Source organism: Zeus faber, assembly GCF_960531495.2.
Source record: "Zeus faber genome assembly, chromosome: 4".
Taxonomy (NCBI): Eukaryota; Metazoa; Chordata; class Actinopteri; order Zeiformes; family Zeidae; genus Zeus; species Zeus faber.
The window spans coordinates 19,196,182-19,221,513 of NC_137191.1; the positions used below are offsets into that span (position 1 = coordinate 19,196,182).

The following is a 25,332-nucleotide window of genomic DNA, read 5'->3' on the forward strand; positions in this document are numbered from 1 at the left end:
CCAGTTGTGATTATGGTCATAATGATTGCCCAAAACTATGCGGTCCCCCCTCTACGGTAGAGATAGAGCCCGACTCTGCATAAACATCTAACTGACGTTTAATCAAATTGGTTCTAATAAAATATGCCTCAGTAATGGCATGGTTGGAAACAACAAAATTTGTTCCTTTTGAGGATTGGGAAAAGAGTGGAACCGCAGAGCCATGTTAAAAGCCCTAACGAATCGGCCTGGTGGTTGAGGCAGCCAGCCACAGCAAAGCCTACTCTGTGGCCCTACGTAGGGTAATTGCTCGCTGACATAGTACGAATAAAAAGGGCTGCTAAATTAGAACCAGTGTTTTGATATGAAATCAAAGTTTTTTTGTTTTTTTCCCCCTTTCTCCCCCTTGCGATTTTCCCTCTCGCTGACTCTCGCGCATTTTAATCTATTCATCATGTTCCTCCATCATTTTTTGTCTCTGTTCTTCTCCCTGCCTTTTTAAAGATATTTTTTCTAATGTATAATTATTATTTTGGTCAGACCGGGCCAAACATTTGGAAGTTGAACAATTTTTTTCGTTCATGTTTTTTTTTCACCCTTCATGGACAAACACTCATCTACTCAGCGATGACATGTAATCGCATGCTATTTATTCACTTTGTGCTCCTTTTTTTTCCCCCCCTGGTATTGAAAACAGTGGCATGCGTTATCGCGGGAAGAGCAAGCTAAGTATTATGAGTTAGCTCGCAAGGAACGACAGCTCCACATGCAGCTCTACCCGGGCTGGTCCGCCCGAGACAATTATGTAAGTACCAACAGAACAGATCGGCAGTGGGAGAGGTGCGTGTACCTGAACGTGTGCGTGTTGCTTTTACTTCTAGACTGTGGAAGTCATGTTCTAATTTAAATGGTACCATCCCTATTGCATACTGTGCAGTAATGCATATAAATTACACATCTGTTCCACGCTAATGCTGTCCATTTTTAGCACTTTGTCTTGGCTGTGATGTGTGTTTCGGAGCACACTGAGATATATATATATATATATATTTGTTTTTCCTCTCACTATGATGCATTGTAGCACCGTGCATATTATTATTATTATTATTATTATTATTATTGTGACAGTGAGAGGAAAGTGCCTGGTAATGGATCACGAGTCTTTGATGTTCCATACCAGTGTGGCACATCAGATATGCACAAACTGTTTCATCGGCCAGGGTTTTTTACTCGCCAAGGTCTTTTCGGTATTTTGGGATGGTAGTATAACACATACAGCAGCATACAACGATATTAACCTTCGCCCCTGGAGAGATTTGTGTTGCATTTTCCATGTATACCGCACAGCGAGGTGCATGCAAATAGCCAAATCTGTGAGAGTGTGGTGTGTAAGACGTTGTGAGAGTGTCTGCCTTTTTATTAAAAGTGTGGCTCCAGCACTCACATTCACTCCACCACCAAGGCGCTTTGTGGTGTTTCTCTGCCTCCCCTCGGACACCAGCAGCATCCCTCCCCTTCAGCCTCCACAGCTCCCAATGCCAAAGCACCTCACTGAGGGGGACCCACAGCGTAAAAGGGAATGTAAAGGGACATTTAGCCGGGTTGGGATTGAGTTAGAAATTGGATAACATTGAAGTCCAACAACAGGAAATATTAAATCAGACTAGCGTCCTTGGTTCCCGGGTAATGGACTTTAGCTACTACTACTACTCTGCTGCAAACTACAACCGTTTATTTTACCCAGACAACGCAGCGTATGTGGGAAGCCTCAAAATAGGTTCCCACTGGCGCAGAGAGTCGTATTCATGGTGGCTGAGCTCTGCGTCCCTCCACGTCTCTCGCTCTTCTTCCTCACTCTCTCACTTGCTCTCCTCTGCCTCCTTTCGCTGTCTGCCACAGCAGTGGAAGGCAGATTAGCTCATGAATAAGTGGATTAGCAGACTTTGTAGCAGGAAACCAAAGTGCTGCTCATATTTGACTAGGACGAGTCTGCGCTGCTATCTATACCTATAGTCACCCCCCTGGGGATTTGGCATAAGCTATAAATCCATATACACTTCTCACCAGAAATAGTGACGCTCTTCACAGTCATCAAGCTTGACTGCTCTCAATACCTTGGGCAATTTTAATTGCACTTCATATTAATGTTTCCATTAGAAAGGACTTCAAAGCTTTACATGACGGGTTTGGGGTGGTGGGGGGGGGATCAACACAAAAAGGCCCAGCGTTTTGGTTAAAGAGCACACATTAAAGGCAACTTCACTTTTACTGCCAGACTTCACATTACTACCAGTGCCACGTGTCTTCGTTTGGCCTGTTGACAAACTGAAACCCAAAATGGCCCCCTAAGTTTTTATTTCTGTTTTCTTTACAATCGTAATTGAAGACCACACATCCGAGCCATGCGAGATGGCGCGGAACACACAGGGTTAGGTTATAGGTTGGTTTACGCCCTCCCCCCCTCAGTGCGGTGATTTACAATGGGCCGGAGTCCAGGCGATGCTGGTTGGATGCCCAGCAGGGGATGAGTGAACATGGCAATCAGCAGCAGGACATGAGCGTGGTCTAGTGAGGGTGAGTGCTGGAGCCACACTTTAAGCGTTCACCTGGATATTTTATAGGGAAAGAAGAAGAAGCGGAAGAGGGAGAAGATCCAGGAACCCGCCGCGGGTAAGAACCTCCATTTAAAAAAAAAAATAAAAATAAATAATAATAATAATAAAAAAAAAAAAAAAGTTTTGTTTTTTTTCAGCCATCCTTCTTAATCGCATTTGAGATTGGGAGAATCACTAGATGTTTTTTTATTGTGTGCGGCGTTACCTTTTGAACCATTAAGATGCTTTCTAAACATCTGCAATGCTTTCATATCAATAACAAGAAAGTGTCCATTTGACAGAACCCCACATGAACCTCGATCAGTGATATGCACAACAAAGTGACCAGCAAGGCTTATTCAGCCCTGGCTGCTCCTTTGTTGACAGTATTAGTACTTAATATGCTCTTTCACTGCATATCCCTCCATCCATTTCTCCCCCGACTCTGCCATCCGTCTTTTCACACATTAAACCTACTTTGGGATTAGTCTGTCTATTCCAGTCCCTTTCTGCTGACCTTGTCTAGCTGTGATTTTAGCCCCAACCAACAACTGTTATCCACTGAGAATTATATACAGCATATGAGAATATTCATTGGGATAAAAAAAAAGAAAAAGTATTGGGATTGTGCTATCTATCTACACTGCATAGGCCATATGGACGGTTGAGTACTATGCCGCTCCATATTCCTGGAACTTTTAAAAAAAGCATGCAATTTCCTACAGGTACAGGCCAGAGAATGAAAACGGCGTACATCTGAGCAAATGGTAAGACAAACCCTCCACTCCCTCCACCCCACCCCTCGTCTGCTCCTGTCCAGTACATGTCAAGTATTATACGACTGCTTAGCACTAACTTGAGAGCGTGTACCCACAGACTAATCCTAAAAAGGTCCACCCTAACCCCGCCATAGTCATTGTGTCCTTGGTGTTACGGCCTGAAGAGGGATTGTGTGAATCGTTGTGTGAATAGACTTCCATGGTGTTTAGCACAAGTGTGTGTGTGTGTGTGTGTGTGTGTGTGTGTGTGTGTGTGTGTGTGTGTGTGTGTGTGTGTGTGTGTGTGTGTGTGTGTGTGTGTGTGTGTGTGTGTGTGTGTGTGGCCATGGCACATATGGATGCTGAATCTCCATCAAACTGATTGATCCACTGTTTTTCGTGTGATTTGTCTCAAAAGTCAGCTGCTCCCATCAGTAGTGTGTGATTTCAGGCCCTCCAATTTTTTATTTTTATCTTTTTAAGTAATGTCAAAAAAGGTGATTGTGATATGAGTGGATTTAAAAAAAAGTAGATTATTTAAAATCGGGGCTGAAAAATGAAGTCCACATTCGTGTCATCTGACAAAATATGGATCCGCCCCCTCTTCTCACTCGCTCTCTTTCTTTTCTTACATGTTATTGCTTGAAGTCACGTGTCAGGTCTCACTCGTGTCCTAAAGGTTATAAACCAGGTCGCAGATTCCGTAAATGTTTTCCCTATTTTTAAATTGCTTCCCCTCTCTCTGACTCCCTTCTTTCTTTCCCGCCCTGTCTGTGACTCTGCGGCCGAGTCCGGCAGCATCCTGTTATTCCGCTTCTTTTGAGCAGAAGTAAAAAAAAAAAAAAAATTAATAAATAAAAAGCCAGGCAGATGTGACAAATCTGGTCTCATGACAAAATCGCCCCCATACAGACAAAGGTTTTCCGCCCGATCGATTCCTGACCCGGCGGCTCGCTCCGAAACCCCAAATTGAACGGCTTTCCTTCTCCGCCAGGGCCCGGCTCTCAAAGCGCGGAGCGCGAGCGCTAAAAAGCACTTTATCTCTGATCCAATAATTAGCAGCGCCTAGCCGCAGCGGGATGGACACCCTTGCTGATTCTCAGTGACAGCCTTATACTAATATGCATAATACAGAGGATACTGCCGCTGCTCCCCGAGCCCTCAATTTATGCAGATCCCAGAGAGCTGGATTGAGCCGAGCTCGGCGGAGATGCCAGAAAACATCTTTAAATGAACTTGTTTGTCTCTTTCTTTCCATTTGCCCTGCTCTCCGTCCTATCTATTACTGCCCCAGAGGAATCTGGGCAAGAATACTGTCATGCGTTTGGGGTTATTTTGTACCTTTTTTTTATTTTTATTTTTTTGCGCAATCAGAAAAATGTATATCTTTATTAGTCTATAAAAATATTTGCATTATTGCGTTATTTTAAGATTTTTTTTTTTTTTTTTTTTTTTTGCGTATACATTTGGATTAAAGATCGTTCAATGTAGCACGAGAACCACGGCAGGAAAAATTAATAAAAAAATAAAAAAAAGGAAGCTGAAATGACGGCGATAAACGCACCAATGCATTTACATGATATCCATTTTCCTGCCCTGTGCTGGAGTTTTTCTGTTTGCGAAGCGAAGCAGCGGTGGAGTCGCCGGGCGGCGCTTCATGGCTCAGAGTTGATGCTTTGTTTTCCTTCGCACGTCAAACACTGGGTCTGCCGCACAGCTGGTTCTCACCACAGCCCGACGGCGCTCCGAGAAGCCATTACTCTGACATTGTGAAATTAGCGTTTCCAGCTCTTCCCTTCCCTTCTTTCCCTGCATTCCCCTCGCTCGTTCCCTCCCTCCCTCCCTCCCTCCCTCGCTCGCCCGCTACCTACCTCCCTCCCTCCCTCCCTCCCTCCGCCTAACCCTGACACTCGTATATGTGTATCTTCTTTCAGTCGTCCTTGCTGTTTCTGAATCATGCTCTTCTTTATTTTGTTTCTTTTCCTTTTTTTTTTTTTACTCCCTCCCTCCCTCCCTCCCTCCCTCCCTCCCTCCCTCGCTGTTAGCCTTTTGTCCGACTAAGCCCTCTGATTCACAGCCTTTGAGATGGTTATCTGGCCGAGACACACACATGCCCTCCAGGCGTGCAGTCCCCCCCCCCCCCCCCCCCCAGCCGCTGCACATTTCTCTCACAGGGAGGAGACGCCGTAACAAAGGTGGCTTTTTAATCCGGGCCACAGGAGTCCCAAACTGTCACAAACCAACGTATGAAAAAGAAAAACTGACGCTCGCTCAAGTCATCACGGGCCAACTTTTTTTACGAGGCGGCTTTTCTGTCGGCCGTGTTGAAATCGGATACGAGTGACTTGAGTTTCCCGTAAGTGTGGCGTTCCACGCGGATCGGTGGGTTTGTCGTACACGCTGGTGGGTTTTGCAGTGTGTTGGCGCGTACCACTCTGGAGAGACGGGGGGGAGAGAGAGAGAGACTTCCAAGTTTCTCCAATCTCTCTCTGCCCATCATCCTTCACATTTCCATTTCTTAGATATTTTTTTTTCGTTCTCCCGCATCACCCTCTGTAGTTTCCTCCCTCTTTTTTTTTTTTTTTTTCCTCCTCTTCAACCAACCACAATCTCCAGCTGCAATTAGGCAAGGTTCCGCATCTGCTTCCATTTCCCGAGCCGTTTCAATTTGGCGCCTTCCCTCTAGGCCATGGTGGCACAGACCAGTGCCTCCACACCCGCCTTGTTAGTGACCTGGGATAATTGGGGATGGAGTCCGGATCACAAACTAGTCTTGGTCTCGCTCTGAGCAGCTCACAGAAGATGAGAAGATGGTTTGTAAACCATACTCTATTAAACAAAAAAAAAAAAAAAAAAAAGGAAAGTTAAAAATCCCCCCCCCCCAAAAAAAAAAGAAGAAGCAAAGAGAGTGAAGGGGAATTTTGACATTAATCAGAGCGACGCCCTGGCTCATGTTACTGTGGCTGGGAAATGGAAGCGGAAATGTTCTCCCTCTCGCTCCTCTCGCCCTCCCACGCCCACTTGCCCCCACAAAGCCTGCTCTGTGAAGAAAAATGGCCCTCTCAGCACGTCGTGCGAGGACCTCCACCAAGCGGAGGAGTGTGGAGCGCGCAGGTGTGCCGGTGCTTAAAGGGGCCATCTGTCAATGTTTGGGGGAGGGGGGGAGGGATCTTGAGTTGCGAACATTTTGGAGAAATCCCATAAAAGTGGGGGGACCCCCGTAGACGCCCGTGCACAGATGAGACGATGCACCTTCGCTCCCTTTGTTTAGGCTGCGGCCCGAGATGTGTTTTGATTGACCCACGGGGCCTATTGTGTTGTCAGCTGCACAACAGTATGAGGGTCCAGTCTCCCTGCGTTCTGTGATGTCTTCTCCACTTCCTCCCTCTCTCTCTCTCTCTCTCTCTCTCTCTCTCTCTCTCTCTCTCTCTCTCTCTCTCTCTCTCTCTCTCTCTCCCTCTCTCCCTCTCTCCCTCTCTTCCACTGCTTTACCCCTTTGGTTCCTTGAGGCGCTGTAGCTTTTTCGGAGGCGGCGGAGATGTGACTCCATGAAGCGTTTTCTCTCCTCGGATGCTTATCTCTGAATGGAAGCGCTCCCCGGGTAACATGGGGCACCGGCAGGAAGCGGGCGGAGAGGCTGCAGGAAGTCCTTTTTTTTTTTTCCTCTCCCGTTTCTTCGATACCATTCGTGAATCCGTTGTTTCTTTTTTTATTTCGCCATTCTTCTTCTCCTCCTCTCACCTTCCTTCGCTTCCTCTCCCTCTTCCCCTCTCTTTTTTTCCTCCCCTCCCTCCCTTTCCCCTTGGCTCCTCCTCCCATTTCCGCTCCTTCCTGCTTCTCTCCTCCGTCCTGATGGTGAATGTGAGTGACGGAGGAGGTCTTTGAAGCGAGACCGCAGCGCAGAGAGCAGTCATTGTGCAGGCTCTTTGAACATGCCCCCCCCCCCCTCCCCTTTCCCGTCCCCCTCCCATCCTCCCACCCTGTCGACTTCCACCCCGTGGCCTGCAGCAGCCCGGGCTGTGTTGCTGTGCGGGGGCACGGGGCTCTTGGCCAGACTTCAGCTGCCCGGGCCCCCAGCGACGCCGCCTCTGATGTGGGCAAACACCCCCCACCCACCACCACCACCACCACCACCCACTCTTCTCCCCCCTTGCCCCCAGACCCCTTCTTGTCTCACCCACACATGCCTGAGGTTTGGGGGTTTTGGTGAGCCAACCCCCCCCCCACCCCCTTCCCGTTTCCACCACAGCCAGACCCCACCCTTCCCCGCTCTCCAAACCTTCCTTCCCCTGCATGGTTCCTTTCTCCCATCTGGTTCTTTGCGACTCCCCCGTGTCTTGACTTTTCGGGTCGGGGGAGGTTGTTTGATAGCCGCCCGTAGAATAGATACATATTCCCCCGGCCTGGCTCGTAGCGGGACAAAAAAAGCAGTTTGGAGTACTTTTGACTACTTTCTTTTTTAACGGCTCGGGTGAGAAAGGGTCCCCGAAAAGATGAAAGTGCTGACATACCAAAGCTGTTTCTTTTAAAGCCTTGCTTTTGCTCCCAGGTACGGCTTTCATCGCTCCTAATCATTTTTTCCCGCCGGCTGTGTCATCGCGTTGTGAAGGTGTCTGCAAAAGCCGGCTGCGCTTTCCGGGGCAAGGTCACTTCAGTCCAGACTACTGCGCTGGCCCCTCATCTGAAGGACGCGATGGATCCTTTGCCGCCAACCAAGATCTAGTTTATTATCGAAGCTGAAACAAATAAAAGGCCACTAACCGATTTTAACGGGGATCACCCCTTTCAGTACTCACCCATATACTGTAAAAAAAAAAAAGAAGATAAACAATGCTGGTAATTCCCTCCTTTACCCCCAAATATTCCATCACTGCAGATGCTTTTCTAAGCGACTGTGACCTGGAAACCTTCCTTTATTGCAACAGGATAGTTTTTGCACCTTGACGTTGCATTAACTGTTGTGACACACTGTTGTGATCCGCCGTGACATTTTGGCACCTCCTTTCAACTACTACTGCTTTTTGTTTCTCCAAACCCCTTCCCTTCTTTAATCCCCACCTCCCCCCGCCTCCCCCTGCCACGCTCAAGTCTACACCTCAGCCTGCGCCGTAGTCACCTCTCTCCACTTGGCTTATTTTTAGAGTAATTTGTCGGCGGTGTTTTCCTTTTAATGGCACCAAAAGAAACCTCAGCTCTCTGGTGGGGGTGGGGGGTTGGTGGGCTCGGAGGGCAAGAGGGCGGGCGGGGCCCAGCTGCGGGCGCTTTGATTTGGCTGGGGAGGTGAAAGCGGCGATTGAGACGCGAGGCTGCGCCAGTTATCTTAACCTCCCACACTTCAAACGCCGGGCGAGGAGCTCCGTCCCTCCTCCACCGAAGGGAGGGAGGGAGGGAGGGAGGGAGGGGGACGTGGGGAGAGTTCATGTTTTCTGGAACCTCTGAACAGAGGAGCATTTCATTTCCTGCAAAAAAGTCCAGCCAGCATTCCTGAGTACGAGTGCGGAGGCAAGAGAGAGAGCGAGAGAGAACAGAGGGAGGAGGAGGAGGAGGGAGGTGAGGAAGGGGGGGGGGGGGGGGTCAAGCCGCTCCTGAATCCCAGTGTTTGTGTGTCGACTTCACCTTGTGAAGTCGTCGCCCCCCCCCCCGCACACACAAACACACACACACACACACACACACACACCCAAAACCATGCAGCATTCACCCCTGCTGCTACCACGCATTCCCTTTGAATGTCAACCTTGCGCACACACACAGACACACACACACACACACACACACACACACACACACACACACATAGAGTCTGGAGACGGCGCTCACCCGTAGTGCCCCGGGCCTCGTCCCCGGGCAGGAAGGGTCGGTGCTTTTCATGTCTGTGGCAGGGGAAGAAGGGGAAAAAGAAAAAAAAAAAAAGAAAACCTCCCCAGGAAAAGGGGGCGCAGTGCCGGTGTGCGGCCCGGCTTTGAGACGACGGATTTAAACAAAAAAAAAAAAAAAAGGTGGAAGGTGGCGGAGGCAAATAAAAGCGACAGTCTCTCTCTCCTCCCTCCTCTCTCTCTCTCTCTCTCTGTCCACAGCTTTCCTAGGCGTCCGACTCGTCCACTTTTAACTGTGTTAAAACAGTGGGGCGGGGGGTATTTATGGGATGTTAGAGCGAGTGCAGAAGAAGCAGGGCTCCCCTTCCTTTCTCCTTCCATTCATCCACTTCACACCTTTTCGGTTCTTCTCTCTTCCTTCCTCCACACGTCGTCCCCGGGGGGGTTCCCAGGAGGCTCCCGTCCGTCCGTCCGTCCCTCCGCTCCGGTGCCACGCTCCGTCCCATGAGCCCCGTCGAACCAGGAGCCACTTTTACCAGAGCGGGGAGGAAAAAAGCACTTTTGGTAGTTTGACAAACAGTTCCGCTATGAGTAGGAAGAAGCACGGTTCCACGAGGGCCTCTCACCGCCCGAGCCTCAATATGCATCCTTCCTTTGTTTTCCACCATTTTTATTTTTTATTTTTTCCCTCCCCTCTCCCCCCTTGAACTGCGGTGGTGCGACCAGGTCGGTCCCGGCTGCAGGGAGGGAGGGAGGGAGAGGGAGAGAGAGAGAGAGAGAGGGGGAGAGAGAGAGATTCTGAGCGCTGCCAGCTGGGTCACACTAACCCACGGGTAGAACCAGATCAAAGCCAGGCCGGCCCACATCCTGCCGTTGACCTTTGACCCGCCCCCCGGTATTGTACAGTGCTGCTCTGTCCGCTCACGTTGTCGCGTCTCTCCCAAATGTTTCGGTTCCCTTCACCAAAGCTCCAAACTGATACTCCCTCCCCGCGCCCGGCTACACCGTTATTATTTCTCCATTCGGACGACGCCCCCGTTGTTTTGTCGGGTGGCTCTAATTTCGCCGTTTTGTTTTTCTCTCTTTTTTTTTTTTTTTTTTTTTTTTTTTGGTGAACGCCACGTGTTCGTTCGTCGTGAGGTTTTTTCCCCCCTTTCCTCAAGTTGTTTTCTTTTCTGTCTTTGTTTTTCCGTCAGGAGGGAAGCGGAACGCGTCTTTCTCCACGTGCAAAGCCAAGGCAGCAGCTACCGGCCCTCTGCTGGAGATGGAGGCCTGCTAAACTCCCTGAAGACCCCCCCCACCCCCCTAAACCTGAGCCTACAGTTCTCAGAGGACCCCGACCCCACCCCCACCGACCCCCCCCACTGCCCTCACCTCCTACACACACACACACACACACACACACACACACACACACACACACACACACACACACACACACGCACATGAAAAAACACCAGGAACACCTCACTGTGTTTGACTCCCGTTCTGCTGGCACCTGCTGTAAAGACAATGAACTGAACTGAACTGAACTGAACAAGACAATCATTTTACCTGGGGAAAAAAACAACCCCCACCACCCCACGCACCACCCAATTCTACTCAAACCCCCACCCGAAATGACGGGGAGGCGGGGGGGAGGGGGGGACACGCGAATTTGAAGCCTGTGTTTTTGTCAGTTTCCACAAGTCAGCTTTATTGCAACCCACCCTCGGCACTGCACTGAAAAAACAAGCAGCGATTTTTGACCTCACACAAGTGGAGAAACCCTCTGAAACACCTGCACCGCCCCCAAAAAAACCACCCGCAAAACACCACCACCTAAGTTATATTAAGTTATTTGTCACAACGGGTCCTTTGTACAGTCCACTGCTACTCCTACTACGCCCTCCACCCCACCCCACCCTTTAACATCTTGACCTTTGACTCATCTCACTGGATCTGAGACCATGTTTGGGGTTTGGCCCCAGCACACACCTCTATTTGAGACTGCACTAAAGAAGATGGAGGATTCTCATCTTGTCCAATCAAAACGTCCGCAAGACGCCATTTGAGTTCTTTTGACCAGTCGGTGCAAAAAACAAAAAACAAAAAAAAAAAGGATCAATTTTGATTTGCTTATCATTTCTGACAGTTTCATTTTGAATGCTTTTTTTTTTTTTTTTTTTTGTATCTTGAATTCCTTGTTTTAATTTCTCGGTGTATATTTTCTGATTGTTTTTTTTTTATTTTAATTTTATAATTTGTTTTATTTGGGTTTTTTTTATATAGTGGTATATATGAAAATAAGCTTTGGACACAGGAAAGCCATTTTTCTTGTTGAAGCGTCTTGCAGAAAAATGAAAATTTAAAAGCTTCTTTTGATAACTATTTGTAACAAATAGTGACCTCGAGTCTTGCTCAGTTGTAAAATAATGCTCAGTACGTGTACTTTTTAAACTGTCAGGATATGTCAATTTTCTTGGTATTTTTGCAGGCAACATTAGGACAAAGGCAAGAGTGATCGCTCAGAGGCCTATATTTTATTGTTCTAAAAACATGACAAATGAAGCAGATATATATATTTACCCCAGCACTTGGCAGTCTTTCTTTTATTGCGTTGGACCTTTGTCTTTCCTCTCTGGTAGCTAATAGTGTGGTCTATAGCCATGTTGTTTATTCCATGCAAGCATATCTGTACCATTTTGATTTTAATGCTCTATTTTTAGTATTACTTGATGAATTCCTTTTTTTATTCATTGTTATATTTTGGGTCACTGTCATCTTGGTCTAGCACTTTGCTTCCCAAGTGGTCATATTTGAACTGTTTCAACCTGTTTTTTGTTTTTTTAAAGAAAAATTAAAAAGGCATCTTTGGCTTTATTTAATCACCCGCTGCTCTGTGCAAAGTTCTGATATTCCGTGGCGCCGCCGCACGCAGCTCTAGTTTGGTGCTGCCACCTGTCGGCCGCCCGAGGGACCGCACGCCGCATGAGACGCATTGTACATAACAGGTTTTAATCTCCAGGGAAACTTCAAAAGGTTTTTGGGGGAAAATGGACCAGTAATTAAAACCCAAACCACCACCACTGCCTGGGGCTACATGCATGCGGAATAACTGCAATGATAATGAAAAAGAAACCAACGTCATATTTGGGCGTACAAACCCAGCAATTGGCAAACAATTAATCCTAGGGAGGGGGGAGGGGGAGGGTTGCATCTTTTCCCCCAAGATCCCCTAAAAAATATAAAATAAAAGTCAAATCTCTCAAACTGCTCAACGGTCGCTGTTAAAACGTCAGCGCTGAACGTGACGTAACGTTAACGTAACGTCTCGTTTGACAGATTTTGAAACGCAAGTTTATTTGCCGGAGAGCAGCGCCCCCTCCTGGCATTTAGTGGGAAATGTGTATCTGTCCTTATCTGCGCTTGACGGTTTTATCACAAATGAATAATGCCAAGTTTCCACTTGTGACAAATTTAGTTCGTTTGGGGTTTTAAGATATTTACCTATCTCCCCATTGTATCAATCATTGGCTGTGTTCCTTCTGTCATCGTTGTAGGTCACATCGCACCATGGATGTCCATATTTCATTTGGGGGTGGATGAAGCTACAAATATAAAAATAACGAATTTCAATAAAGTATCAGAAGGACTAGTTCCATTATTTTGTCCACCCCCTCTGCATGCAAATACAGTAAAAATATCAAAAAATGGGTTCAATGACAAATTCGTAAAATTGCCACCGTGTGTTAAATAATGGACTTTATGCATTGATTTCATTTTTGAACTTCCTTTTAATTTAAACAACAAAATAGATTTTTTTTTTTTCCCAATGCACTTTATTGAACAAAATCCAATTCAACCCGCCCCCCTCATGTGATATCTAACGACATAAGTTTACATTCAGACTGCTCCCCCGCATGAAGGCACACGAGTGAAGCGCTACGTGGACAATGGTAGTGTGGTGGTCCAGTGAGCGATGGCTTTTCTTCCCAAGTTGGAGCGAGTCTGAAGCGCCGCCGTCAGATTTCGTGTCGGAGCTCGAGTGACGCGTCTTTCCTCCTTCCCCGCGTTCCGAAAGTATTCTCGGGTTGTGATCGCCACAACGGCACCGCGACGTTTTTCAGACCGCGCGATCAGAAAACTCATTTGTATTTGTAGAATCCCTCGCCAGTCTTTTTGCCAAACTTGCCTTCTGCCACCAACTTGTTTAGCATCTCACTCTGGAGGAAAAGTGGGTTTCCTGGGTCCATTGCACTCCAGCCTGAAACAAACAAACAAAAAAAAAAAAAAAAAAAAGGTCAGGTAAATATCAAACAATAACGCCATAAAGAATTACTCCAAATAATTCCGAGGCTTTGGGACGTGAGGTCTTTCCTCACCGTCCATGATGAACTTGGCGGTGTCCAGCCCCACGTAGTCCAGGAGTTCGAAGGGGCCCATGGGATACCCAGCACCCAGCTTCATGGCAACATCAATGTCTTCTTTAGATCCGTGACCTAAGAGGAGAACATTCATCACTATTCCTTCGATGGCATCATAGCTGGTTTAGGACCGCCACCGCCGGACAAACGTCGCCGTACCTCTCTCGTGCAGCCGGATGGCCTCCATCATGTAGGGAACCAGCAGGCGGTTGACGATGAATCCAGGAGTGTCCTAAAGGAAACACAATAAAGATCCATACAGAGCAGGGAAGGAAGGCCTCTGAAGCCGCCCCCCCCGACACCGAAACATCTCAAGTCTTACTTTGCAGGACACGGGCGTCTTCCCCAGCGCTTTGCTGAAGTTCAGCAGGGAATCGAAAGTGTCCTGGCTGGTTGCCGAGGTTCCGATCACCTGCGGAAAGAATGAACCTTCAATGGTGACTTTGAATACAAACAACTGGAAGCAGTGCTAGCTTTATTTTGGTGGTATTTTAAGCTATTAACAGCTGTGCAAATGCTATGAGATGACAATACATGCAAATAATGAATATAATTCCATGGGGAATGTTGTTTTTTTTTTTTTTTACACTTCTGTCAATAGACAGGATAGAATAGGCTTTTTTGTGAAAAGTAAAAAAAAATATATATATATATTTTTAAGTGATTTTCTTATAAATCATGGCAATCCTAACTTTTTACATTACAGTTTCTTTAATCTCTGACTTTTGTTTGGTGGCTTCATAAAAACAATGAAAACTGCTTCCCCGAAACTATCTAGCTGAAGAGATTTAAACACGGCTACAAGATCATTATAAATGTTTTTTTTATTTTTTAACTCAAATCAATTTTACCATTTGTTCCTGTGGAAAACTCCACTGATGAACCATTACATGTGGGGTAAATAACCTCGTTGTTTACAAGTTGGCGTGACCCTGACGCAGTAAAGCCTCGTTCAAACCCTCCGGTTCTACCTCTACGAGCTTCATCACGGGCACTGGGTTGAAGAAGTGGAGCCCCCCGAAGCGGTCCAGCCTCTGGGTGGCACTGGCGATGTCAGCGATCGGAAGCGACGACGTGTTGCTGGCGAAGATGGTGTGTCTGGAGGGAAAAACCAAAAAAAAAAAAACGGCAGAAAGGGTTCGTACAGATTTTAAACATGTTCATGGAAATCTGCACAACCACCTCCTTTTGTCAAAATGTCGTTGAGGTTTATCATCTTTTTAGGTTTATTGCATATTGCCATTTGTTTCCTAGTTTTTATTCTTCTTACTTTATTCTTATTGCAATTATCCTCTTGTTCCGATGTGTGCAGCTGTAACACCACAATCTCTCTCCGGTGATGAGATGAAGTTCTTACCTTATCTATCTCTCAATGGAAAATATAAGATCTAGCTATTTTTCAATGAGTTCATCTGTGCAAAAGAAATGGATAAAATGACAAAAAAACTACTAAACTACTCTAATTAATTGTAGTATGTGCAATATGTACAGGCGTTGGAAAAATCCCTTTTTTTGTTTTTGAGATTACAACCATTATCAATGATAGTTACATCACAAGAAATAAAATGATATTACAAGTTACAGCACAAGTGATGGACACTTTAGGCTGCAGGTCTCACTATTTAGCAACCTGACCGAAAGCTATTCAGGGCATAGTCTCGCGTAGCCAGACATATCTCCACAGACATAAACATATCTCCTCTTGTATAGGGGGAAAAATACTTCTATAATTCTTGTTTGTATTTTATTTTTTTTTTTTTTTTAAAACAATCGCAATCACCTTGGGCGACGCTAAGCGCAGAATGCAGGGACAGCGCCCCTGCAAAATAGTGTCAGGTGGGAACTTGTTTTGGTGGAACCTTTGCACATTGGGGAGGCGAGGCCTGGCATTAAAATGGCAAAATCCCCGCAAGAAAACACCACATAAAACAGCGAAAAACGTTTGTCTACTTAGTACGACTTCATACGAGCAAAATAGACAAACATAACTTGATCAACGATGACGTAGTCGGGCGCAGCCACACATTCCGGCGCTGGAGCTGTTTCACGTAGCGACAGGGACTTTGAAAACCGTAACACGCGGAAGGGGAGGAGAACGCCGACTTAAATAGCCGCCCAGCGGCAGGCTTCACACCAACAACCCACATCCTGCGAGCCAAGACTACTCAGGGCTGTGACTCACTGCGGCGCCACCTTGTCCAGCCCACCGAACAGACCCTGCTTGATCGGGAGGTTTTCCACGATGGCCTCCAGGACCAGATCCGTCCCCTGGACGGTGGACGAGGCGTCCGACGAGGTGGAGACGTTCTTCATCACGCTCTGGATGAACTCCGCACCTGCCTGGAATAAACGGACAGGTCATCCACCCTTTCCTACTTCTAGTGCTTTGCTTCAAAACATAATAAAAAAAAAAAAAAAGGGGTGTCACCTCTGGCTTGTCAGCAAACTTCTTCTTGACCACACGTTTCAAGCTGCCTTCGATTCCTTTCAGAGACTTCTCCAGGATTTGATCCGACGTGTCGACCAGCGTGACGGCGTGGCCGGTGGATGCAGCCACCTGCCCCAAAGAGGAGCGTGCAGCGTCACAACAAACAACAACAACAACACCCTAACACCACCACCACCACCACCACAGTGGAGATGGTTACCATACTTTAAAACGCCTTCTCAGCGCCATCCCGAGGATTCTGGCAAATAAACAGTGGAGACGAAAACACGTCGAGGTGAATACAGGTCACATTATACACATAAAACATAATAATACAGGTCACATTATACACATGATAAAACATAATAATACAGGTCACATTATACACATAAAACATAATAATACAGGTCACATTATACACATGATAAAACATAATAATCCAGGTCACATTATAGTACAGGTCACAAAATAAAACGGGTCACTTTGAGGAGTTGATAAGCACCAAAACACACCTTTCAAGCCATTATCATTGACTTTATGCACTTCATTTACACACTACTTTGCCAGCGGAGTATAGATTATAAGCGACATTATCTAAATTCTACCCTAGGCAGACAGATATAAAGAACAATGACAATAAACAAGGTGCTGGCACAATAATACAAACGTAATTTTTAATGCGTATTTGAGTAAAATATCTACATAAACGGGAGTTCACATGTAGTAGTACTTGTACACCTGTGTTGACTTCATTATATTATTAGTTATTGTTATGTCTATAAATTATACGAAGTTTATATGAATCCCTTAACTCCCTCATTATAAACTAATATACATGTAAATATATATGAACTGCTGGCACGTTTTCAACAAACATTCTACTCGCTTCCATGTCATGCGCTCCAACTAACGCCAGTAGCGCGTTGACCTGCATCGGCGACGCTAACGTCCAAGCTAAGTGTTAGCCAAGTTTCGGGCGGCCAAGTAGCGACAACACACGGCCGCAACATTACCTGCGCTATCCCCGCACCCATCTGCCCACCCCCGATGATGGTGACGTGCTTGATAGCGACGCTTCTGGCCGCCGACGAGGCCAGTCCCCGGGCGACCTGGTGGGTGAAGAACGCCATGGCTGCCGGTGGTGCTAGCGCTGAGCCGGAGCCGCTGGAGGCAGGAAGGTCGGCGGTCACGTGGTCACCGCCCGCAACCTTTCCCCCAGTTTCAGCGGCTGTGTGGGTTAAAGGTGAAATGAATAAACATATAAATACAATTATTTTGGGGGACTTTCATATTATAATATAACATTTTTTTTTAAATTTCCTTTTCCCTCATGGAGTGGTGAGGTGTTTTTTAAGGCCAACAACGAGTTTATTATACTGACATGTTTCGCCCAGAGAGACAATCTCCATGAACGTAAACCACTTTCATGTTTTCCGAAGCGTTAAACGCCATCGGCAGGTGTGAAAAGCGGACGTGAGGCGCTAAAGGAACGACACCGCGGCCGCATGACGTCAGCGTCCGAGGCGATAAGGTGAGAGGCTTCCGACTGGGGAAGCCTCCAACTTCTCCATTTGGTTTGGCGCTGACCTCTTCTTCAAAAGCCCGGAATGTTGGAGGGAGGATAGCGTGCAAGAGCGCGATAAACACAACTAGAGGCTTGACTTTCCCTGTTGGGCTGTGATGACGTTTCACGGCCTCGACAGCCTCCGTAGTCCCGTTGCTTGTGAGCGGCCGCCTTTCGGAAGACACGTGAAAGCTTCAAAGTCTCACCAGTGACGTGTTTTATGTCGTAGAACAAAACGTGAAAATGTCTTAAGCTCGTGTTGAGCACGGGCCTTATTTCAGGCCTCGAACCAAAAAACCCACTGAAAAAACCCATTGACTTTGGGACAAGGGAAGCGGAGGCGCTCATTCCTGCAGCGTGGTTATTCAGAGCCGGCGGACAACGGGGGGACAACGCTCTGCCGTTGTGGTGGTCGCTCCTGGGTTGGAGCCGGTCGCGGTGGAGGGGCCACCGCCCCGTTCTGCTTGACCAGCCGCGCCCTGAGCACCGCGCCCGAGTGTGCGAGTTTGAGCAAATGCTTCGACAATGAACCGCTGGCTCGCTCACCGACTCGGGGGCCGCACAAAATCACTCCTCCTTTCGCCGTAGCGAATCGGTGGCCCGGTCGCGTGAGTCACTGGAGACTTTGGAGTGGGCGGAGCTCGTCGGTTCAGCGGGTGAGACGGAGTCACCGGAGGACTCGACGCTCGGCTGTCAACTCCAGTCCAGCGGTTCGTGAGGCGTGATTCAGTGAAAGTAGCTCTGCCGGTTTGAGCGCCTCGCCTGACCCCGGGAACAGCGCCGGGCTTTGAAGCCAATTTCACGTAGTGGTCGAACCGTGGAATTGCAACCGGGTCCGACAGGGCCCCCAAAAAAACATGTTTTCCCCGCACACAGTCACGGGGCAAGGGGCGCTTGTAAAACGGTGGATGATGCTGGTGGTCACAACTACCGCCGAACGACTCGTTTGAACTGAACTCGTTTGAAAATTTGGAAAGTCGCATGTTCTATGGGAACGGGAGCCGGTGGTGGGTTGCCCAAGCTCTGGGTGACTGACCTAGTGACTGGAGTGAATAAAAAAATAAAAAACGGACTGAGTGATTTAAAAATGTACCTTTCTGAGACACACAGTGGACTTTTGGATTTATTATTTCTGGATTGTAATTGAATTACAAATACCAGTTGAATGAACCCTTTTTTAGTGTTATCCGACCCGCTTTGATCTTCATCACATATTTATTTAGCCGACACTTTATGAGAAATATATTTTTAAATGAATGTGCGTTATCCATGTGCTCCTCTATATGCCGTTTCCATTGTTGGTGGCGGGGTCCACCTTTCCCTTTTTCAAGAACGCACTGATCAGGCAGGCTTATGAAGCTAAAGGCGGCCGCGGTGTATTTGACAAAGCACCATAGCGAGTTGCAGTCAGTAAGCTTTCAAAATGAATGAACATTCACAAAAAAGAACAGCACCCTCGGACGAAAAAAATATCCCCAACACCTCAAGTGACTGGGGAAATAAACCAAACTAATTGATAAGAAAAAATAAAAAATAAAAAGAAAGTGACCGACGGAGAGAAGACAAGGGTAAATGCTGAACGTCGGAAAAAAACAACCCATTATAGTTTTGAAAGGAATCCTGGGATTTGACGTGTAATCCACCCAACACAGGCAATCGTATGGGTGACCACTTTAAGGGCACAAAAAAAAAAGAAAATCCTGGAATCGGTGGAAGAGGGAAGAGGTCAAACTTACAGACAATAAAAGCAAAAAGAATTTGACACATTCCAAAAATACTACTATAACAACGCAATTCAAATGAATAGTCTGAAGTTACCCAACCACTGGACGGAAGCAGGGAAGCAAGAGTCTGGCTCATCAATTAAGAAGAAGAAGAAGAAGAAGAACAACAACAATCTTTAATCGTCACACAGCACACCACACTACAACACATGCACGCACACACACACACACACACACACACACACGCACATGCTTTGGATGGTGGCCGGTGAAATGAGACCTCTGGGTTTAACCCATCCTGGCTTGTCCTTCCCCTGGGGGCACAGCCAGGAGCAGCATTCGTGGACCCGCCCGGGGACCTGGTGATGAGTGTCCATCGCTGGTCAGATGATGATGTGTGCATGTTTTTGGTGGGGGTCCTTACTGACGTTAGGTGGAGTAAACCCCATGTGAGCACGGGGAGAACATGCAAACTCCACACAGAAAGGCTCCTATTAGGGAGATAACCCGCCGGAGCACGGTGCCGACAGCAATTAAGCAATTCACTTCCCAAGGAAACCATGCAATAAGGAAAGGAACTCTAGGAAACAATCTTTAACATGTTTATTGCTTGTGGTAGGGAATTCAGCTTCTAGTGTCAGCAAAGTACTATTACAACATGTTCTTCAAGTTCAAAGTAAACCCCAGCAGCATATTGCTCCATCAAACAGGCTCCAGTACAGAGTGGGGTCTGGGACTAATCAGGGAAGGGGTTCCAGACTCTTTTGAGTAAGGTCGATATGAATATAAAAATTTGATTCTTTTTCATATGGCCTTGAAATTCAAAATAAACTAAACCAACAATATTTTGATATTTAAATATTAAACTAAAAGCCGCTCCCCAACTACCACAGGGTTGTTTGAAGTATTTTAATGATGTTGCATGTTAATCACAGCGGCTCTAGTTTGTATATTACGTCATACTAATAACACCAAAGACCTAACAAGACCCTGTTTAGGATGAAAATAAACATACAATTAAAAAAATATTGAAATGACCTATTTGTTTCACTGACAGGCTATAACGTACCTATTCTGCCAATGGATAGTTTTAAAGGGACAATCACTCCGATGCGACACATAGCGACCTCTAAAGGAAGCCATGGGAACTACACCAACGTTGCCAAAGTAGCAGCAGAGAGGTCTTGCAATGTCGGTCGTTTGGTCGCTGAATGGTCATCCCTGCTTGTGCAAACGTAAAATGAAACCAGCTCGGGGATTAAAGTGCCGTAGCTCACGGGGCGGAGACTGAGTGGAGATTGACAGGTCTGGGGGTGAGGGGCGGGTCGTCCAAAGTAGAGAGGCCGGTGTTTGAAATCTCAACAGCAGACTGACTGGCATTGATCCACAACATTTGCGAACCTCTGCTGATATGTCGTGCTCAATTAACACAACCAGCAAATTAAACATTATTAATTGCGCCTTAACATGTTCACTTAAAAACTTCCGTTATCTGATAAAACATTTAGTACATAGGTACGCCTCACTTAATGACCGAGTTCCATTCCTAGGACCAGGTCATTAAGCAAATTGGTCAGTAAGCGAGGACCCTTGTTATTTCACGGTAAGGGGGCGTGGCCATTGCGAATGCTAGTGTAGTAAATACTGACAGACTGCGGGAACGAGACTGAGAACGGTGATGAGGTGAGATGTATACAGTATATATAATGTATAAAGTTAGTGTATATATAGTATAAACAGTGTATATACTATATATAGTATATATAATATATGGTGTAGTGAATACTGACAGACTATATATACTGTATACAGTATATATAGTGTATACAGTATAAACAGTATAGTGTATATAGTGTATATAGTATATACACTGTATAGTATATAGAGTGTATTGAATACTAACAGACTGAGAATGGTGATGCGCGATGAAATGTATACAGTGTATATAGTATATATATTGTATATGGTGTATATAGTATATATAGTGTATATAGTATATAAAGTGTGATGTGCAATGAGATGCTTGATGCTGAGACGCCGCGGTATTGTACGCAGCGAACAATGCAGACTGGTCAGAGAGCTGGTTGTATGAACGGTCGTTCCACAGGTAGGTCTTTAAGTGAGGAGTACCTGTACAATGAGGTTAAAACTTGTTGCACATAGTGAATTAAATAAATGACAGAAATGAACAATAACACAATATCCAATGCAGATGCTACGATTTATCCATCTTCTATCAAAGCAATTGGCATGTGCAAATACTAGACTGAAAATAATCATTTGAAAACCGTTTTGATATATTCCCATTTACCATATCTCTGTTGAGCCTCTGTTGAAAATGTCTTTGAATTTCAGTCACCGGGGGTCCACGCAGACGGTGTACGCAGTGGGTGCGAGTGTGAGGCCGAAGCGACCGTGCAACGTGGGAGGAGGCGCTCCCTCCGGAAGCCGAAATTTGAAGGCCTGCATCAGGTTGGTGAACATCAGGAACAGCTCCATCTTGGCTAGTTGTTCACCCATGCAAACTCGTGGACCTTAAATATACAGGGAGGAATAGTTAAACAATATAAATATCTATCTACCTGTCTTTCTTTCTTTCTTTCTTTCTTTCTTTCTTTCTATCTTATTATCTATCTATCTATCTATCTATCTATCTATCTATCTATCTATCTAGTTTGTACTTGTGTTTCACACTCTTAACGACATGGCAACATGCTGGATTTTGGATGGACCCAGTGATGAATAGGGGAAGTGTGGCTCACCAATCCCAAACGGAATGAAGCCCTCTTTCCTCAGCAAATTTCCATCATCGTCCAAGAAGCGCTCTGGCTTGAAGTCGTCCGGGGCGTTCCACACGGTCGGATCCCTATGGACAGACCACAAGTTGGGGACGATGACCGTCCCTTTGGGAATAGTAAAGCCCCTGAACTCTGCAGAAAACCAAAAACAAAGCAATTAAACGATGGTGATAGCATTGTTTCCATTAATAATATACCAAGTGGAGAAAGTTAGTATGGTGGGCCTTTGTCCCAAATCACAGCTGACTGATCAAAATAACTTACTCACTTATGGCACCGGTGAGGCCTTGTTTACCATACATTTGTAATTCTCGACCTGTGTAAAATACTGACATGTCACTGTGATAACTCCTTGTTCAAACTATCGAAATTAAACTTTGGAATGGAGGTGACACCAAAGGATCGGAAATTCCTAATTGTGCTTTCTCTGGAACGATCGCACACTTGACAGGACAAAGATTTCACGCAACTAAGGCGCTAAGGTGATATGTCAGTTGTTGATGCTCCATGATGGCAGCTGTTGCTTTGCCTGATTTTACCTTCCTCTCTTCCCCCCCTGTCTCGTAAACCATCACAAAGGCTCTAAGGCTCTCCTGGAGCTCAATAATGTCATGTACAATGCGGGGGAGGAGAAAAATTACAAAACCGGTGCGGAGGATATTCTCAAAATTTGCATTTGCAGCATATGCGCCTCGTCAGCCAGACACAAAATCCAGCTGAGTAGCTCTGAAAATCACTGAAAAGGGGAAGGAAATAAACTGAGGGTTGTGAGAAATGTGGTTTTATCAGCTGCTTTATAGCTGGCATGCAGGCTCTATTTCTCGTCATTATACTCATTTATGCACCATCCAGAACCACCCTGACCTCCACTGGGTACCACATTATGTTTGTTATGGTGTGTTTAGATTGAGAAAAAAAACCCATTATAACATTGTTTATAATGTGACCAACTGCTTCCTTTAACCACACAAACGATGGTTCTCTTTTACCTGTGGTCTTCGAGGTCATGTGAGGAATGGCCAGCGGAACGACCACGCTCATCCGCTGCACCTCCATGATGGTGGCTTCTGTGAAGGGCAACCTTCCCTTTTCGGTCATAGATGGGACTCGATCTCTTCCCACCACCTTATCAATCTCGGCCTGGACCTTCTCTGGAATGAGTAATGTGGTAATGAAGAATGGGAAATGTAGATTGAATACTGTGCGGGACTGTGGCCGGTGCCAACGGAGCCGTTTCTACCATTACCTTGGACATCGGGGTACAAGGCCATGTACAGCATGATCCAAAGCATCGAGTTGGTGGTGGTGTCCGTTCCAGCGATGAAAAGGTCCGATATAATATAAAAGAGATAATCTTCGGAAAAGCTGCCGTCCTCCTCGCCAGCGGATTGCCGATCCATCACCTTCGTCAGGTACATGTCTATGAAGTCTCTCGGATTATCGCGGTCTAACGTCGCCCTGTGCCCTGCGATGATCTTCTTCAGGAACGACGTGATGTCCCTCTCCACCCGCCGCAACTTCTTGAAGGCCCCGCAAGGGAGGTAATACAGCGAGGGAAAGATGTTGATGAGGACCGCAGGACTGTTGACGCTGATTTCCAGCCCGCACGCCATCAGGTCCAGCAGGGCGTGGAACTCCCGGTCGTCGTGGTGAAAGCGCTGACCCAGGCTCATGGAGCAGATGACGTTGGACACCGCGTGGCTGATGAGAGGCGCCAGGTCCACGCCGGCCTCGCCGCGCTCCTCGCGGCGCCGCAGCAGCTCAGCCCGGACCGTCGCCAGGCCGTCCAGGATGCAGGGCTCCAAGCTCAGCTTCCCCAGGCCGAACGTCCGCAGAGTGCTGTGGCAGAACTTGCGCTGCATCCTCCACACAGGGCCGTATGGTGCGAAGACTATTCCTAATCGGGTTGAGTTTAAAGAGAATTTAAAACATCATTCGCCAGACATGCACTCAATTCTAACAGTTGGGGGGAAGAAGTACTCAGAGCTTTTAATTTAATTAAAAAATAAAATACTCCGGCACAGAATGTATCTATTAATTGTGAAAGTACTACCTTGACAGTTAAGTAAAAGTATAAGTACTTGCTCTTAGAAATACTTCAAATATTAAAATAGATTTTCATATTTTCCAGTGTCCTAACTGTCTATAATGCGGCATAAAATGCCTATAGTACCTTTTTCCTGCCGATGCTGCTCATGCATCTCCCCATTACAAACCTCTGGAACTAAATATACTTCATTAAGTGCAGTACTTTAAACGTGAACTTAACTTTCCACTGTGTCCTTTCCACCACTGCATTCTGACTGCTATTAATCAACAAGACTAATAATAATAATAATAATAATAATAACAATAATAATAATAATACAGGTCTGAACGTCAGAAATTCCTTTACAGATCTATACATAGCAAAACAAATTATCCAACAGAAGTAAAATATTAGAGTTTCTTACCTTTGCGTTTGGTCATGATGGTGATGGAGGGGAAGTCGGGTCGGTCGGAGAACACGTCGGCACGGTTGGAGAGGGCGTCCCTGATCACCTCGTACCCATTCAGCACCACCACCAGCTGGCTGCCGACGAACATGCTGTACAGGTTGCCGTATAATTCAGCTCGCTGCATCATGAAGACTTGGGGAGACACCGCTTTACTGTCGGCGTTTCCCCGTTGTCCGAGCAACCTGCGGACGAACGCCGGGACGAGGAAGACACCGAAGTTGCCAACGACGGGCATTGGTTTCGGACCGGGGGGGATATTGGACAGGTCCCATCGTTTCGTGTGGAGGTAAACTAAACAACTTAGCACGGAAAGCACCAGCGCTAGAACGTAGAAGCCGCACATCGCGCTCAGCGCGACGCCAAAAGCATGCTACCGTCTGGCTGCGGGGGCTGTGCGCTGCACCGAGCGAAGGCCGTGCGAGCCGCGGTCCCGAACCCGGAGAACGACGCGCTCGCTGGGTGAGACGAAAACGATCACGCGTGACATTGTTGTCGTTGACAAAGGGGGCGTGCCTCGCCCGCCCGGAAGAGGGTTAAGTGGTGCATTCGGCTTCAAGCCGGAACTCGGAAAAAGCCAACCTCCTCTTGGGGTCAGCGTAAAGGAGCGTCCACTTCCGTCGAGAAGGCTCCGGCTGCGGCCTCGCGGACACCGTAAACCGCGCCCCCTGAAAACCCGCTTCCCCTGCAAAACCCACGCCCTCTGCAAAACCCGCGCCCCCTGCAAAACCCACGCCCCCTGCAAAACCCACGCCCCCTGAAAACCCGCG

The 25,332-nt window shown here is 46.8% G+C and overlaps 3 protein-coding genes across 3 annotated transcripts in view; 1 reads left to right on the forward strand and 2 right to left on the reverse strand.

Annotated features, from left to right (window-relative positions):
• lef1 (lymphoid enhancer-binding factor 1) overlaps positions 1-10,426 on the forward strand; it is a gene marked incomplete at both ends in the record, with an annotated part of 43,246 nt that extends 32,820 nt beyond the window's left edge. Inside the window, 3 exons of the mRNA XM_079998845.1 lie at positions 677-784; positions 2,601-2,649; positions 10,344-10,426. Of these exons, the coding sequence (XP_079854971.1) occupies positions 677-784; positions 2,601-2,649; positions 10,344-10,426 (240 nt within the window). The remainder of the gene's footprint in view (positions 1-676; positions 785-2,600; positions 2,650-10,343) is intronic.
• Positions 10,427-12,903: 2,477 nt separating this feature from the next.
• hadh (hydroxyacyl-CoA dehydrogenase) lies at positions 12,904-17,152 on the reverse strand. Its single transcript, XM_079998846.1, has 8 exons — positions 16,995-17,152; positions 15,982-16,110; positions 15,736-15,893; positions 14,525-14,651; positions 13,876-13,965; positions 13,713-13,785; positions 13,512-13,628; positions 12,904-13,393 (listed from the first exon to the last, which is right to left on the reverse strand). The coding sequence occupies exons 1-8, from the start codon at positions 17,109-17,111 to the stop codon at positions 13,275-13,277; spliced, it is 930 nt and encodes a 309-aa protein (XP_079854972.1). The 5' UTR covers positions 17,112-17,152; the 3' UTR covers positions 12,904-13,274.
• A 2,738-nt stretch (positions 17,153-19,890) lies between these two features.
• cyp2u1 (cytochrome P450, family 2, subfamily U, polypeptide 1) lies at positions 19,891-24,990 on the reverse strand. The gene is made up of 5 exons (XM_079998843.1): positions 24,521-24,990; positions 23,314-23,964; positions 23,057-23,218; positions 22,032-22,199; positions 19,891-21,803 (listed from the first exon to the last, which is right to left on the reverse strand). The coding sequence occupies exons 1-5, from the start codon at positions 24,906-24,908 to the stop codon at positions 21,625-21,627; spliced, it is 1,548 nt and encodes a 515-aa protein (XP_079854969.1). The 5' UTR covers positions 24,909-24,990; the 3' UTR covers positions 19,891-21,624.
• Between the last annotated feature and the right edge of the window lie 342 nt (positions 24,991-25,332).